The sequence below is a fragment of the Thalassophryne amazonica genome, chromosome 18, assembly GCF_902500255.1.
Source record: "Thalassophryne amazonica chromosome 18, fThaAma1.1, whole genome shotgun sequence".
In the NCBI taxonomy this organism is placed as follows: Eukaryota; Metazoa; Chordata; class Actinopteri; order Batrachoidiformes; family Batrachoididae; genus Thalassophryne; species Thalassophryne amazonica.
The window spans coordinates 48,643,361-48,661,481 of record NC_047120.1 but is presented as its reverse complement, the minus strand read 5'-3'; the positions used below and the strand labels follow the sequence as shown (position 1 = coordinate 48,661,481).

General features: G+C 41.7%; 1 protein-coding gene across 1 annotated transcript in view; it reads right to left on the bottom strand.

The window, feature by feature from the left end:
* nrg3b (neuregulin 3b) overlaps positions 1–18,121 on the bottom strand; it is a 613,393-nt gene that overhangs the window by 9,257 nt on the left and 586,015 nt on the right. Inside the window, 1 exon segment of the mRNA XM_034193122.1 lies at positions 1,981–2,166. Coding sequence (XP_034049013.1) covers positions 1,981–2,166 — 186 coding nt within the window.

Genomic DNA, 18,121 nt, shown 5'->3' with positions numbered 1-18,121 from the left:
AGTGCACAGTTTGGCTGCAGCCAGACTGTGCACTCTGACTTCTCTTCTAGTTTATATTTGTTCTTGTGCTGAGCTGCAGGTCTGCGCTCTGAGTTCTGTTATAGTTGATCTTTCCTCCTGTGACTGCAAGATGCGTGCGCGCGAACGAACCGTCCGTGAGTAAATGTGGAGATGTCTGGAGTTATACATCATGTGGACATGTTCTGTCTCTGGCAGTCAGTCTGTGAGCAGGACCTATATCCTTTTTTTAACACAGTGATGAGAGAGTTTGAGCAGAGAGCGAGGAACAGCCTGCAGCCAGACAGTTTTTTTTTTCACGTGCGTGCGCGAACGAATCGTCACAGCAACTCACTCCGTGTGTGAGAGTCATAAAACGCAGGGAAGACGAAGACAACACACTGGAAATTGTTTTTTTTCCTTATTTATTCCTTTATTGGTTCATTCTACTGGTGCTTATAGTTGATAAAATCTGGATAAAGTTACTTGCACCAGTGCTAGTGGAGTATAAAATTACGTGCACCGCTCCAAAAATACGTGCCCAAACTCGCACATGCACGTACTATTTCGAGCCCTGTCTGAGGAGCAGGAAGTTGCAATGAACAACAAATAGAATGAACTACTGGGTAGTTGGAATTTTTGCTCAGAACAGTGAATGAAATGACCTCCTCTTAAGAAGCAGGAAGTTGCAATGATAAACAAGTGTAATGAACTATTCCAAGCGGCTGGAACAGGCAAAGAACAACGATAGGAATAGACTACTCACAGGAGCAGGAAGTTGAAGTATATGATGAATGGAATGCACTCCTCCAAGCACTTGGAAGACAGAATGAACAGCAAACATGAACTCCTCGGAAGAGCAGGAAATCCCAATGTGCAATGAACTGAATAAACTACTCCAATGATTAGGAAGTTGCAGTAGTCGCTAAGTAGTATCAACTACGAATTGTAATGAACAATGAATGGTATGAGCTGAAAGTGATACAAGTGAGCCAAAGTGCCTGTAACTCCTTCACAAAGTAGTGATGAATGGCTGACTTCGGAAATGGTCGCAGACAACATAAATAACCATGAAATGTGAACAAGAGCCAAATGAGCAGGGCTTACGAGTTCCTGGATCTTAAAAATGTTGTCATTAACACAGCTAACGCACAACTTTGTCCTTACGTGGGTACTTGTCTCCTTCTTCCTTCAGGACACAGCTCTTTGATTTCACATCAAACTGCTTTTTTCTGTGGTGGGGACATTTACCAATGAAGATCATCAAAATGTGTTAAGCCTGCAGATAGCAGTGGGTGAGAAGTGTGTCTTCCTTCTTTTAATGTCTCTTGGAAGAGGTCCAGTAGTTACAGAGTTATGATAGCCATGAAAATAGGTCAACTCAGCTGTCCTTATTTGCATATAGTTTAGAGTGTGAGGAGAATTGAAGGCGTGTCAGTGCTTAAAATGAATTGTTTGCAATTCACCTTCAACTGTTCCAACATATGTTTTGTGAATTAGAAAGCAAACAGCTTCTTAAGTGGTCTAAAAAGCCTGAATTATCAGCAGGAACCATCGTGGACATCTGAATTCAGAGGAAGTCAGGATTTACTGTTAAATGGCTTTGCAGCCATTATATTATTAACACAGATAAAACCATGCATTCAGGTGGAGGGAGGATTATACACACACACACATACACACACACAGTACACTGACATCTTGGACCTCCACAGTACAGCGATACCGTTGCACAGTCAGGATCAAGAGCGTTCTTCAAATTAATTGCGACAGTCTTGCGCTGGAGGACAGTGCTGCAGATCTCATTTATTTCCGTGGATTGGGTTTCATGCTTCAGTGCAAGGATTTAAAGGGATTTCTCCCAAAAAATGATCCATCTGCAGCTCCAACTATAACCTCAGCGCATCAGGGGTTTGTGCGTCACTGACCCTGCAGTTTGACCTCAGACACAGAGAGAAACCCAACAAGGCAGAGAAGGTTCACCTTCTTATGGACTCCAGATGATCTGTGGACTCGTCCTCTTGCAAGTGTTTGTAAACGTGAGTGGCCGCTCTTGATCCGTCGATGAGATTTGTGGGAATTTTGTGTTTCCATCTGGAAATGGGCGGGGTCCTGAAGGAATTTGTCTCCTTCCGCTGCTGGGCAGGACTGAGTGAAAGGGAGCTGCTCCTGAAAGCCCAAAAAATAAGAAAGAAAAAAGAAAAAAAGGGACACATGCCAGTAAGAAAGACAAATATCTCCTATTTAAGCACGTAACTTGAAGCTACACTCTCAAATTCATTGCATCGTCCCATCTCGTGTGCACCGATGTTAGATGGACTGGAATAGATTAACCATTTTGCGGCCCCTCGTCTCCTTGGGGATGGGGTGCATGTGACGCCTCACATCGCTCAGTTAAAGATGGAATTTAACTGAAAACATTTGAAAGTGCTGGTTTTGGCACTAGGGAGAAGCAGATTTTAAGGATGATCCAGATCTGATTTCTGGAATTTTTTTCATTCTCATTTAGAGATAAAGGACGTCATCTGTTTGCGTGTTTGCAGAGCGTTACCGTGACTGCACTATGTTGTAGAATTTCTTTAAAAAAAACCTTGTGAAGACTTTGCGTCCGTCTGTCTGTGTTTAGCTTAAGTTCAGTCCTCTTACTGCCACACTCTTCAAATTCACAGGGAACATTCTTGGGACACGGACCTTGGACAAGTTCAAAGATGGCTAACCTTGACATATTTTAAGAGGCTAAAAAATCACATTCTGTTTCATTCTGTTCCTTTTTTTTTTTTTTTTTTTAGGGGAGGGGGCCAATCAGAGTAGAGCGGCACCGTGATGTCAGTGGCTGGTCTAGCTAGCTGCAAACTCTGTTTCGTTTGTGTGTAAATGTAACCTCTTTTTCATATATTATGTAAAAGCTAGCAAGAAATAAACACTTCTAAAACTGAAAACAATGTTTTTGGAACCTGATAACACCTCTGGAGTTATTTACAAGACATTTTGCGGACATTTGCACGCTAACTTCTGCTCTTGTCAAAAGCTCATGTATGACGCACGCATGCCTTCGTGCAGATGCTGTTAAAATTTACATATTGTTTATCGATTGATAGATAGAGGGGCTTTATTGAACATGTACAAATTGTACATAAGACAATAGGATCATAATAATTAATGTAAATAATTATATATACAACTCCTGGCAAAAATTATGGAATCACCGGCCTCGGAGGATGTTCATTCAGTTGTTTAATTTTGTAGAAAAAAAAGCAGATCATAGACATGACACAAAACTAAAGTCATTTCAAATGGCAACTTTCTGGCTTTAAGAAACACTATAAGAAATCAGGAAAAAAAATTGTGGCAGTCAGTAACGGTTACTTTTTTAGACCAAGCAGAGGGAAAAAAAATATGGAATCACTCAATTTTGAGGAAAAAATTATGGAATCATGAAAAAAAAAGAATGCTCCAACACATCACTAGTATTTTGTTGCACCACCTCTGGCTTTTATAACAGCTTGCAGTCTCTGAGGCATGGACTTAATGAGTGACAAACAGTACTCTTCATCAATTTGGTTCCAACTTTCTCTGATTGCTGTTGCCAGATCAGCTTTGCAGGTTGGAGCCTTGTCATGGACCATTTTCTTCAACTTCCACCAAAGATTTTCAATTGGATTAAGTTCCGGACTATTTGCAGGCCATGACATTGACCCTATGTGTCTTTTTGCAAGGAATGTTTTCACAGTTTTTGCTCTATGGCAAGATGCATTATCATCTTGAAAAATGATTTCATCATCCCCAAACATCCTTTCAATTGATGGGATAAGAAAAGTGTCCAAAATATCAACATAAACTTGTGCATTTATTGATGATGTAATGACAGCCATCTCCCCAGTGCCTTTACCTGACATGCAGCCCCATATCATCAATGACTGTGGAAATTTACATGTTCTCTTCAGGCAGTCATCTTTATAAATCTCATTGGAACGGCACCAAACAAAAGTTCCAGCATCATCACCTTGCCCAATGCAGATTTGAGATTCATCACTGAATATGACTTTCATCCAGTCATCCACAGTCCACGACTGCTTTTCCTTAGCCCATTGTAACCTTGTTTTTTCTGTTTAGGTGTTAATGATGGCTTTCGTTTAGCTTTTATGTATGTAAATCCCATTTCCTTTAGGCGGTTTCTTACAGTTCGGTCACAGACGTTGACTCCAGTTTCCTCCCATTCATTCCTCATTTGTTTTGTTGTGCATTTTCGATTTTTGAGACATATTGCTTTAAGTTTTCTGTCTTGACGCTTTGATGTCTTCCTTAGTCTATCAGTATGTTTGCCTTTAACAACCTTCCCATGTTGTTTGTATTTGGTCCAGAGTTTAGACACAGCTGACTGTGAACAACCAACATCTTTTGCAACATTGCGTGACGATTTACCCTCTTTTAAGAGTTTGATAATCCTCTCCTTTGTTTCAGTTGACATCTCTCGTGTTGGAGCCGTGATTCATGTCAGTCCACTTGGTGCAACAGCTCTCCAAGGTGTGATCACTCCTTTTTAGATGCAGACTAATGAGCAGATCTGATCTGATGCAGGTGTTAATTTTGGGGATGAAAATGTACAGGGTGATTCCATAATTTATTCCTCAGAATTGAGTGAGTCCATATTTTTTTCCCTCTGCTTGGTCTAAAAAAGTAACTGTTACTGACTGCCACAATTTTTTTTCTTGATTTCTTATAGTGTTTCTTAAAGCCAGAAAGTTGCCATTTGAAATGACTTTAGTTTTGTGTCATGTCTGTGATCTGCTTTTTTTCTACAAAATTAAACAACTGAATGAACATCCTCCAAGGCCGGTGATTCCATAATTATTGCCAGGGGTTGTATGTCTCAAAAATCGAAAATGCACAACAAAACAAATGAGGAACGAATGGGAGGAAACGAGTCAACGTCTGTGACCGAACTGTAAGAAACCGCCTAAAGGAAATGGGATTTACATACAGAAAAGCTAAACGAAAGCCATCATTAACACCTAAACAGAAATACAAGGTTACAATGGGCTAAGGAAAAGGAATCGTGGACTGTGGATGACTGGATGAAAGTCATATTCAGTGATGAATCTCAAATCTGCATTGGGCAAGGTGATGATGCTGGAACTTTTGTTTGGTGCCGTTCCAATGAGATTTATAAAGATGACTGCCTGAAGAGAACATGTAAATTTCCACAGTCATTGATGATATGGGGCTGCATGTCAGGTAAAGGCACTGGGGAGATGGCTGTCATTACATCATCAATAAATACACAAGTTTACGTTGATATTTTAGACACTTTTCTTATCACATCAATTGAAAGGATGTTTGGGGATGATGAAATCATTTTTCAAGATGATAATGCATCTTGCCATAGAGCAAAAACTGTGAAAACATTCCTTGCAAAAAGACACATAGGGTCAATGTCATGGCCTGCAAATAGTCCGGATCTTAATCCAATTGAAAACCTTTGGTGGAAGTTGAAGAAAATGGTCCATGACAAGGCTCCAACCTGCAAAGCTGATCTGGCAACAACAATCAGAGAAAGTTGAAGCCAGATTGATGAAGAGTACTGTTTGTCACTCATTAAGTCCATGCCTCAGAAACTGCAAGCTGTTATAAAAGCCAGAGGTGGTGCAACAAAATACTAGTGATGTGTTGGAGTGTTCTTTTGTTTTTTATGATTCTATAATTTTTTCCTCAGAATTGAGTGATTCCATATTTTTTTCCCTCTGCTTGGTCTAAAAAAGTAACTGTTACTGACTGCCACAATTATATTTCCTGATTTCTTATAGTGTTTCTTAAAGCCAGAAAGTTGCCATTTGAAATGACTTTAGTTTTGTGTCATGTCTGTGATCTGCTTTTTTTCTTGGAGGGTTTCTAACCGCTTTTGTGCTGGAAAACATCAGCTGTATCAAGCAGAACATGGACAAGTTTGTGAGAAATAAGTAATAAGTAATAATAATAATAAACAATATCAGCTTTAATAATTCTACTGTAAAGGTGATTTGTCACTTTATCATTTTGTTTTGTTCAGTAAGAAACTCTGGTTTTGTATAAATTATAATGTTTGAAATCAATTTCAGTGGCATTTGGAAGCCAAAAATATGTTTTTCAATTCAATTTCAATTTATTTAATTTATATAGCGCCAAATCACAACAAAGTTGCCTCAAGGCGCTTCACACAAGTAAGGTCCCTTACCAACCCCAGGAGCAAGCACACAGGTGACAGTGGTAAGGAAAACCTCCTTCTGAGGAAGAAACCTCAAGCAGACCAGACCGAAAGGGGTGACCCTCTGCTTGGGCCATGCTACCAACACAAATTACAAAACAATTCACAATTCACAAAACGAATATACAGGAAATGTTGCCGGTGCACAGGACAGGAGGGTTTCAGAAACAGACGCCACGCCCATCTCTGGATGGAGCCGCACCTCAAACAGACAGAAAAGAAACAGAATCAGGCATCAGAAAGACAACAAATACAGTACAATTTGTCAGCATTAAGCAACAAGAAGAACAAAAGAAATACTAAGGTGATCACCAGCCACTAGCCCTAAGCTTCACTAAAAGACCCAGAATTTAGTTAAAGTTGAGGCAGCGGCCCACTCCGTTTCCTAATAAAATGAATTTAAAAGAGTAAAAAGCATAGTTTTGAAAACATTCAAAATGGGGCCCTGCAGAATAAGACTGGGAACCACTGCTCTACACAATGTGTCCAAGAGTCCTATTCCAAGATCAGTTAGATATCGATCAGGATCGAGATTGTAGATTTTTAGAAAATGACTTCTCAATGAAATAATAGTTGGTCTACCAATATGTAGACCTGGGTCTGTGTTTTTGAGCAAGGCACTTCATCTACACTGTCACAGTCCACCACTCTGGAAATGGGTACCGACTGGTCTTGTCTCGGGAAGTAGCCTGTATCAGACTGGCACCCTGTGCACGGGACGTTGTAGACTCATCCGCTTCACGCTACCATATCCAGAAATAAGCGCTGGCACTAATGGGCCTCATCAGCCTTATTTCACCATATGTGTTTTCACTCTAATTTCCAGTTTTGTGGTTGATTTCTACAATGTAAATCCACACTGAATGCTTCCTCTGGATACAGTTGGTACAAATATTTAAGTAAGTTTATTTTAATAGCGCCATTCACTGAGAGATTCACAAAGTGGTCTGCAATTATTGGCAAATTAAAGGCAAAAAAAAACAAAAAACAACTCTCCAAAAATATCAGAACCATATTAAAAACACATTTAAAAAGACATAATAGCCTTATAAAAGCAGATAAAAAGCAATTAAATAGCAGTACAAAACAGCACACATAAGACTGTAAATGCATAAAAAAAAAACTCTGAAAGTTTGTTTTTATGAAAGTGTCTTTTTTTTTAAGAGTCAAGAGAATCAAAAGACTGACTGCTCCTGTTTATTACATTATTATTTTAACGAGAGGAAACCTCATTCTGCATTGAATCAAACAAATGTAGGCATAAATAAGGTTATTTTTAATGGTGGAATTTATTTTGAACTCCATGTAGACACAACACAAACAAAACCAATCAGATCCACATGTGCAGAACAAGAATACTCAAGGCAATTTGCACAGTTATAAAATAATGTGATGCTGCCTCGTCACAAAGATGACGAATGTGAAAGCATCACGCTCAGAGAGACGCAAACGCTTTTGCAGTGTGCAATGTTTTATTTATTTTTATTCATTTATGTCACAATTTGGAGTTCGGTGCAACATTTCCATGTTGCGATTCCTTACAAGCCATGTGAGAAGTGACCGTTTGTTTATGGGGCCGTGCGAAAACACGCCGCCCCGCTGCCTGTAATGATGGAAGCAGCAGTCTTGGAAGCGTCTTTGCCTGTTTGGCTGCAGTGTTGTTGCATCGTGCAGAGGGCAGCAGGTGGTCGACTTCAAAGAACATCTTTGCTCAGCTGCTGAACGTGAAGCAGAGTTCTGCCGCAAGCTGCTGCATCGATACATCACTCAAGGGCAACGCCTCCGTACTGGCTCCCAGTATACGTACACAGAAATACAGCCACACAGTAATTACGTCCGGTAAGGACGCAATAAAATCATCAATGTTTTTTTATTTATTTATTTGTCTGTCTTTTAGCAGGATTGCATCAAGACTACTGTACGGATTTTGATGAAATTTTTTACCACAGATAGATATTAGGACATGAAAGACTCCACTGAATTTTGGAGGTGATTCAGATCCAGATCTGGATTCTGGATCAAGATTTCACTTTATATACGAGGTCTATTAGAAAAGTATCTGACCTTATTATTTTTTCAAAAACCATATGGATTTGAATCACATGTGATTGCGTCAGCCAAGCTTGAACCTTTGTGCGCATGCGTGAGTTTTTTCACACCTGTCGGTTGCGTCATTCGCCTGTGAGCAGGAATTCCTCTGCACATCTGTCTCAATGTGCCGAAAAAGTGCTGATGTCCACATCTTTTCACAATTCCTGTGCTAGCCAGATGACATCCCGGATAAAACACAGCGTCCAGTTTGGAAATGAACGGCACATTCCACTGTTACAGGAGTTTTTGTCATGGAAAGAGGAGCAGTGCCGCATGGCGCAAAGCAACGCCGTGATGAAGCCTCACAGGACATGTTCTGGCATGTCCAGGCACATTCACAATTTCTCTGATAATCACTCGATGGAAAAACCACCGACAGCTGTCTGAACGCCATCTCAAAGCCTTCCTGTGAGACCAAAACGAAGGTGGTTTTGTCTCGCTCCAGTAGCGAATCCATCGTGATGCGCAAAGCCTCTGCTCGGCTTTCCATGACAAAATCTCTTGTTAAAAGTGAAATCTGTGTTGTGTGGGCCGCTGAAGAGGAGGTACTGCTGGCCCACCACCACCAGATGGCGCCCTGCTTGGAGTGCGGGCTTCAAGCACGAGAGGGCGCCGGAACCAGTGGAGTGACAGCTGTCACATCATCACCACCAGCTGTCACTCATCTACGTCAACCTCCATAAAAGCCGGACTGCAACTCCACCTCCCCGCCGAGAAATCATCTACCATACAGGTAATATTCTCTGCTGTATTTAACGCTGATTAATAGTCTGAACTTCTTTGCAGCCGTTTTCCTGTGGGATTGCCTTATCTGTGGGATTGGCGTTTGGTGTGATCAGCGACTGCTTCGCTTCACACCCCAACCAGATAAGTGGTTAAACAGGAGCTGCACGAGTGTGTGATTGGAGGTGGAGGTGCTCCCTCCTTACTGAACACAGACTGTGGGATTACTGAGTGTGTGTACTCACACTCATCAAACTGTTTCTGTTCTCTGCCAGCAGTACCGGGTCTGACTGCTGAAGACAGTGTCCACCTGGGGCGCAGGGCTTGGCGGCTCCGGTGTTCTTCAGATCTGTTGGTGGTGGAAGCTGTGTGGGTTCCGGCTCTTCTATCACCAGACGTCTTCTATCTTCGAGCCTGCCACACGCCACCTTGTGTATGATTGACATTCCGCACTATTGTTATTGTCTGTACTTCGTTGTGCGCTTCACAACATTAAATTGTTACTTTTTGGCTTATCCATTGTCCATTCTTTAACGCCCCCTGTTGTGGGTCCGTGTCACGACACCTTCCCAACAATCTGCCGGAAAATGGTTGATATCCAGCTCTTGTGATAACCAGAGAAATTGCACACGATAGTCACGGATCCATACAGCCATCCATTTAGAAATGAAATGATCGCTCAGCCTGTCGATGGCGGCTTCGGAGCCCGGCGCACCACCAGTCGCTCTGGGGCGTCCTTAAAGCGACAGTAACACTCCGTAATCTCTTTGAAGCCCATAAAACTTTCACCAAAAGCCATCGGAATTTCTCGAATGGTGTCCACTTTGATGTCCCTCACAGTTTCTGAAAAAATTTTGTCCACTTTGATGTCCCTCACAGTTTCTGAAAAAATTTTGATCAAGCAAAGCAGCAGTCTCTGAGCCATTCCTAAACAATGAAAAAAATGACGAGAGGGGTGGACCACTCCTCACTCAAAGCCTGCTCACAGGCAAATGACGCAACCGACAGGCGTGAAAAAACTCACGCATGCGCACGAAGGTTCAAGCTTGGCTGACGCAATCACACGTGATTCAAATCCATATGGATTTTGAAAAAAATAATAAGGTTGGATACTTTTCTAATAGACCTTGTATACTTTAAAGTATTACGTCAAAACTGCTTCACAAATTCTCACCAAATTTGCACCACAGATAGATTTTAGGGCATGGAAGACTCCACTTTTGAATTTTGAAGGTGATCCATATCTGGATCCAGATCTGGATTCTGGATCAACATTACACTTTATATACGCTTTGAAGGATTATGTCAAAACTACTTAACGGATTCTCACCAAATTTGCACCACAGATAGATATTAAGACATGGAAGATTTCACTGAATTTTGGAGGTGATCCGGATCCAGATCTGGATTCTGGCTCAAGATTTCACTTCATATACGCTTTGAAGGATTATGTCAAAACTACTTCACGGATTCTCACCAAAGTTGCACCACAGATAGATATTAGGGCATGGAAGACTCCCCTGAATGTTGGAGGTGATCCAGATCTGGATGCAGATCTGGATTCTGGATCAAGATTACACTTTATTTACACTTTGAAGGATTACGTCAAAACTGCTTCACAGATTCTCACCAAATTTACACCACAGATAGATATTAGGGCATGGAAGACTCCACTGAATTTTGGAGGTGATCCAGATCCGGATCTGGATCTGGATTCTGGATCAAGGTTTCACTTTATATACACTTTGAAGGATTGGAGGTGATCCGAATCAGGATTGGCGGACGTCAGAAATCTCCGCATGTTATCATTATTTCTATTTTGCAAAAACGGCCTCCATTTAAACACGGGCATGATTGCACTACTTTTGCAAGTGTATATACAAATACGAACAAATCAATTACAGCCTTGTTGCTTTCCTAGTCTGTTGAGTAATTCTACAATGATTGTCACACACTGCATAAATAAAACATAAGACTGGCATGGTGAGTTGCTTTTGTTGGATAAGTGGGAATGAAGACGTCTAATCTATTTGATTTTTGCCCTACTTTGTCCTTTGAACTGCTTCACTTCCAACTTGTGCAAAACAATAAATAGTCCATTAGGTTTCTGCTTATTAATTGATTATGGAAACAAACTGTGCAAAGCTATACAGCAGTAATGATTTTCAAATGTCTGACTGGGGAACAATAAGCATGACTAATGCAGGCTCCGACCTTTTCCAGCGTCAGCTGTCGTATTGACTGATGTTAGAAAAGCTTGATGGGAATAAAGCTGAGTTATATCAGTTCTGCTGAGTGCTTTGATTGAGATAAACTGGAACAAAAAAGATACATTATCATGTATAGCCTCAGGAAGAGCCCCCCCCATCCTGTACAGGTGATCTCCAGCTTCAAGTACCTGAGTCTGCATTTTACTGACAGCCTCACCTGGTCAAACTACAGCTTTCTAAAAAAGGCCCACAAACACCTCAACTTTCTGAGGAAGCTGAAATAAGCTGCTCTTGCCCCCCACCGCTGCTCTTGTCTCCTTCTACACACGTGTGGTGGAGAGCGTCCTGACCCAGTCCATCACTATGTGGTGCGGTCACTGCACCGCTCTGCAGCGAGCATGTGGTGAAAGCTGCACAGAGAATCATGGGGCGTAACCTTCCTTCCATCAGTGACATTTACATCATCTGCTGCAAGAGCAGGGCCTCCGGTATATGAAGGACCCCGTTCACCCCACCCATGGACTGTTTGTCCCTCTGCCTTCAGGCAGAAGGCTGCGCAGCATCAAGGCCAGAATCTCCCGTCTGCGGTCCAGCTTCTTTCCGGAATCTATCAGACTGATGAGCGAAATGTCACACACCCAAACGGGACTGAGTGCAATACATTCACCATCCACTTTTTGCAGTTCACCAAACTGGCTCTTCTGTTTAACGTACTTTAGGTTTATCTTGTGGATTTTATTTGTTTATCTTTTACATATCTTTTACTTTTTTTTTTTACTTTCATGCCTCCAGTGGGCCTTGAGTATGGAATTTTGTTCATTTTGTGCATTACATGCTGGAATGACAATAAATGAACCTTGACCTTAACAGCCTGTGAATATTGCTTCCTTTGGTTTCCAAGATCTTGGAGAAATGTGTGCTTGCTCAATTTCAACCGTTTTTAGATGCACATGGCATTTTAGACCCGTTTCAGTCGGGTTACATAACGTTTCACAGTACATAGTCTGCACTTCTTAAGGTTTTTAATGACCTGTTTTTAATAGCTGATGCGGGAAGCTCTGCCATTTTAGTGCTTTTAGACCTGACTGCTGCTTTTGACACAGTGGACCATGCAACTCTCTTATCTCGCTTGGAAACGTGTGGGTGTCAGAGGGATTGCTTTGAAGTGGTTTGAGTCTTACTTGAGTGGGAGGTCCTTCTCCATGAGGCTGGGGGACTCCTGCTCCTCTTCTGCTCCCCTGCAGTGCAGTGTCCCCCAGGGTTCTATCTTAGGCCCAATTCTTTTTGCTCTGTATCTCCTCCCACTCAGGGAGATATTTAGAAAACATGGCATGTCATACCATTTTTATGCTGATGACTGCCAAATTTACATGCCGATTCTCAAAAATAACCACTGCCCCCTGACACCCCTTCTTGACTGTCGCGGTGATGTCAAGGCTTGGTTAGCACAGAATTACTTAAAACTTAACGAGGAAAAAACTGAAATAATTCTGTTTGGCAATTCCCGCAATGACTTGGGACCTCTCCAAAGTTTTGTGTGTCCCAAAGTCACCAGCCTTGGTGTCACCATAGACAGCGATCTTAAACTTGATAAACAGGTTAATGCGGTTTTAAAATCAAGCTTTTTTTACCTTCGTCTTTTATCAAAGTGAAACCTTTTATCCCTTTTAATTTGTTTGAACAAGTCATGCACGCTTTTATTTCTTCTCGTTTAGACTACTGCAATGCACTTTATTCCGGAATTAGCCATAACGCACTTTCCCGACTGCAGTTAGTCCAGAATTCAGCGGCTCGACTTTTAACAGGGGCCAGAAAGCGTGAGCATATTATCCCAATTTTGGCTTCTCTGCAATGTCTCCCTGTATGTTTCAAAATTGATTTTAAGATACTTTTGTTTGTTTTTAAAGCTCTGAATGGACTGACCCCGCAATATATCATCAACTGCCTCCAGGTTTACACTCCAGCACGAGCTCTGAGGTCCGAGGGCCAGTCCCAGCTCATGGTGCCTAGGACGAGACTTAAAACTCGAGGGGACAGAGCCTTCTCCGTGGTCGGTCCCAGACTCTGGAACGCTCTGCCCCTACACGTCCGATCTGCTCCCACTGTGGAGTGTTTTAAGTCCCGTCTTAAGGCCCACTTTTATTCTTTGGCTTTTAACACCATGTCAGTTGTACGGTCCTTGTGTCTTATTTTATTTTTATTTTATTGAAATTTATTGTTTTATCATGGTTTTATTTATTTATGTATTATTTTATCTTATCTATTTTACTTATTATTGTTATTATTACTATTTTGCGTGTCTATGCTTTTGCTGTGCAGCACTGTCACCTACTGTAGTGGATGTGCAATTACACTTTATTCTAGTACAGGGAAAAAAAATCATGTTCCCCGCAGTCACACGCTCCCCCCCAGCATCCCCCCCCTAAGGAGGGCTCGCCTCACTATATGAGAAGGACTGGCCTATGCAGTGGGTCACCCCTCTGAGTCTGGTCTGCTTGAGGTTTCTTCCTCAATATCACCAGAGGGAGTTTTTCCACTGTCACCTGTGTGCTTGCTCTGGGGGTTGGTAAGGTTACACCTTACTTGTGTGAAGGGCCTTGAGGCAGCTTTGTTGTGATTTGGCGCTAGATAAAATTAAATAAATTTAATTGAAATTGAAAATTGCCAGTAACCATATGCTGTATGTGCACTCATGCTAACCACAGTTAACACTAGCTACTAGCGTTAGTATCTACTAGTATCAGTATGCTGACTGGTAATGGGCGACTCTATATGCTAATGTACTTTCTGAGAAGACTGAGAAACTTTGGTATGTTAGCCAAAATTCTCAGCAATGTCTACAGGTGTATGATTGATAGTGTCCTCACCACTGCCATCACAGTCTGGTATGGTAATTGCACAGTCCAAGACAGGAAGGTACAGTGTACCTCACCGTACATGTCTGGGGCAGCCTTCCTCTCACTGCAGGACATTTACCAGACCAGACCAACCTCATCAGGAACAGTACACACCCCCAACACCCACTCTTCACACTCCTACCATCATGCAGACACTACAGCAGTCTGAAGTCCAGGACTACTAGGCTGGGGAACAACTTCTACCCACAGGCCATTAAGGCCCCCTGATACTTGCATGACTTTGATGCACGCACTGTGTCATGCAGGAGAGTAAACTCGACGTTAACGGGTGTAGACTGAACGTGAGAAGGGCACCGGTGTGTGCAATTGTGCAAAGAGAATTTTGAAATGTTGAAAACATATTTCACGCATAAATGTCATGCAACAAACGTGAAGTGGCAGTGAACGTTGCGCGATCTATTTGCCAACACCAACAGTGTGAGTGATTGTGTCAGTGCACCGCATCAGAGCGCAGCTCATCTGAACGATTATAACAAGATGTTAAATCTATGACAAACATACTTTTACAGCTGCACAAAAGAAGGAAAGAACATGTAACTGTTTTACCAAGCCATTACAATATAAACATGACAAATAATTACCTTTTTAGACGGCTCCAAATACTTTCTCCACCTTGTTCAGCGTGCACGCGAGAAAAGTAGCAGCTGGAGTGCTCCCCTGTGATTCCAGAAGCGATTAGAGGTGTTTTCAACAGCTAACTCGGACAGAAAGTGATTAATCCGTTACAAAATAATTATTTTATATATGCAGCATCCAGCGCACAACACGTGGCAGCCAGTGGAACAAAGCACGGCGTCCAGCTGGGAACACAGCGAGTGTGATCATCATGACGATGTGCATGAAAGTGCATGCATCAAAATCATGCAAGTGGCAGGGGGGCTTTAGGCTTCTCAATAACTCTCTTAAACATTGACCCACCCACCACCACCACCTGAGTGACTGTTATCTCACAGGCATTCTTCTCCTCATCATTATCCTCTAAGTATTTATAGCTCTGTTCACTATTTATGCATCCATGCACCTTACGACTCCTGCACAGCAGGAATGCTGCTTAAAACTACACGATATTGCACAAAATTGCCAATACTCCATAAACTGCACATCCCCACATCCTCTAACCTGTACACCCTTTAAATAGTGTATATAATACATTCTTCCGTTTAATAATGTGTATTTTATAATGTGTTATGTTTCTTTTTAAATCATCTGATGTGAACTTTCTACATACAGTTTTTTTTAGGGAGAATGAAGAGAGTAAGAATTTCATTGTGTGGTATAACTGCCTGTTTTTACTGTGCACATGACATTAAAAAAACTCTAAACTCTTAACTTAATGCTAACCACAGTTAACGTTTCTATGCCTGTTAGTAATCAAATGTGTCACGTGAGCGTCACATTGTCTGGTATGAATAGCATTACACATTCAGAAACTTGGTATTCCTCAGAACGCTTTCATCACTGACCTCGCATAACAGAAAGTCGACTCTTACTGCTAAAAACCTAAATTCATGAATAGCAACAATTCTGGCTGAACGGAAGGCTCAGAGGTTTTGTACCTTACTGTGTAATTTCTATTTTTACAGTGGATCACTCTGCGCGTTTCAGGTTATTTGCCATTTAAACTAAGTGGTTAATGCAGCTTTTTTTTTTTCTTTTTTTTTTTTGACAAAAATGGCTCCACTCTGAAAACTCTCCGAGCCAAAAGGGATTCAGGTAACATTGCTGAGTCTATTCACCAGCATTTAGATACACATATGGAAAGTCTATCCTTGGTTTATTTTTTAAAATAATGATAAGAGTAACGCTGAGGGAGTTTTTCCTTGAACACCATCATCAACGTGCCTGACCAGTGGGGTGAGCTGAAAGGACAGTACTTTAGCTTGAATCACTCACTAAAGGAGGAAGGGGTGGTACTGCTGCATTTGAAACTGGTTGTGATGGTAAACACGCATTAAATATTGGACTTTGCAATCGTGGATGAATGATTGGATGTTGCGAGTCAGCTGACCTTGCAGCCATGTTTATGAATGAATGTGTTGATTTGCATGAGTGAGAATATCAATGAAGAAATCAATGCAGCTGATATTCATAAAACAGCTACGAAGCAGCCAATCAGCTAACGAGCTGTGACCTCAGAGCTCTGCCTAAACTCATGCAGTTTTTGATTTTAAGTGACATCCACAATGTTTTATATTCTGCATGCATAATCTAGTGAAAATTCCACTTCTGCATGTAATCAGTGCCGCTCCGGAGTTTGAAATATTTTTCTGTTTTTTTTTCTCCCACGACCAGTGAAGACTCACTGATTTGCCCTGTCACTCTCTTTTCTGAGATTCCAAGAACATTCCGCCCCACGAATCTACTTCCTTTGAGTTCTCCGACTACACACCTACAACTCCTCACTTCATTAGCCCTTGAATACATATAGTGTTATCCAAACATTTACCTCCTGCCAGATCAGCTATGTTTACATCTATAATTAATAATCAGAAAAGTTGCCAACTGGAACAGAAATGTCTCACGTCGCCCATCAATATGAAGGAAATAATTACATCCAAACAAAATGGAAGTGGTGGTTCAAGTAATGTGTTTTTTGATTGGATTGGCTTGAGTATATTTAGGGATATCATTAGAAAGGCTTCTCCGTCTCTTGCACGCACTCTCTCTGCATCCTTCTCTATCTCCTTGTAGTCAACCACTCCAGCAGAAGACTAGTTTATCTTATACATGGTGCACGACACATGGACATCCCCTTGACCATTTCCAGTTTCTGAGGACCTTCAAAACTGAGGCACTTGTGTGCTGGGTCATCCTCAGGGAAGTGCGCCACATGGCCATAGTGTAGTGATACAAGTAGTATGCCTCATCTGAATCTCAAGTCTGACCCGGGTCTTGGATGGCAACCAGCCAGTCAGACAACTGGCCCATCCCCACCTCTCAAAAACTACCCATCCATTGATCCTCTGAACAGATTTATCTCCCAAGAAGCAATGAAAGACTTAAAGTTTGGTTGACCTCCAATGGTATTGGTATTGGCAAATAGAACTATCTGTAGATCTCAAGACTTTGTAATCTCTTCTCAAGGTTCTCTTGACCTTAAAGGCCGAGGTGCTGGGGGGGGGGGGGGGAACAAAAAATCAGTGTCACTGCTGAGATCAGGAAATCAACAAGCTCAACACTTTCATGACATACAGAAACACTTTCAATGCCTGAGTCCAAGATGTCACTGAAAGCCTGGATCATCAGGGCACCCACCGAATCCACAAAGATCACGGCGTTGTCCATGTTTTCACCGCCGTTTGTCTGTTTGTCTGTTAACAGGATAACTCAAAAAGTTCTGAACGCATTTGAACCAAATTTGGTGGAATGATGGGAAATATGTCCAGGATCAATCAATTAAAATTTGGAGGTGATCTGGATTAAACTCTGGAATATAGCATAATGTACGAGGTCTGTTAATAAAGTAACGGTCCTTTTTATTTTTTTCAAAAACTATATGGATTTCATGTACCGTATTTTCCGGACTATAAGTCGCACTTTTTTACATGTTTTGGCCGGGGGTGCGACCTATACTCCGGTGCGACTTATAAATGAAAAATATACCGGTAGGATCTCAATTAATTTACTGTAACAAAACAATTTTACGTGACAGAGTCGATCTATGTTTTAAAATGGCCACCGGAAAAGGAAATGCAATGCATCATGGGCACTGTAGTATGACGGCCATCCTATAGTTCACGCTGGTCGCGATAACCAATCAGAGAACAGAACTTTGGATGCGTATTCCTCACCTCACCCACAGCGTGTGAAGCTGACGAACTCTGTGCTTGCTGTTATTCCGGCTTGGCGAACAGAACAGCTTCAACCCTTGGATATCAATGTGAGCAGAGAGTTTAAGTTGACGCTGAGAGCTGCGTGGGAGCACTGGGTGAGCGACGGCG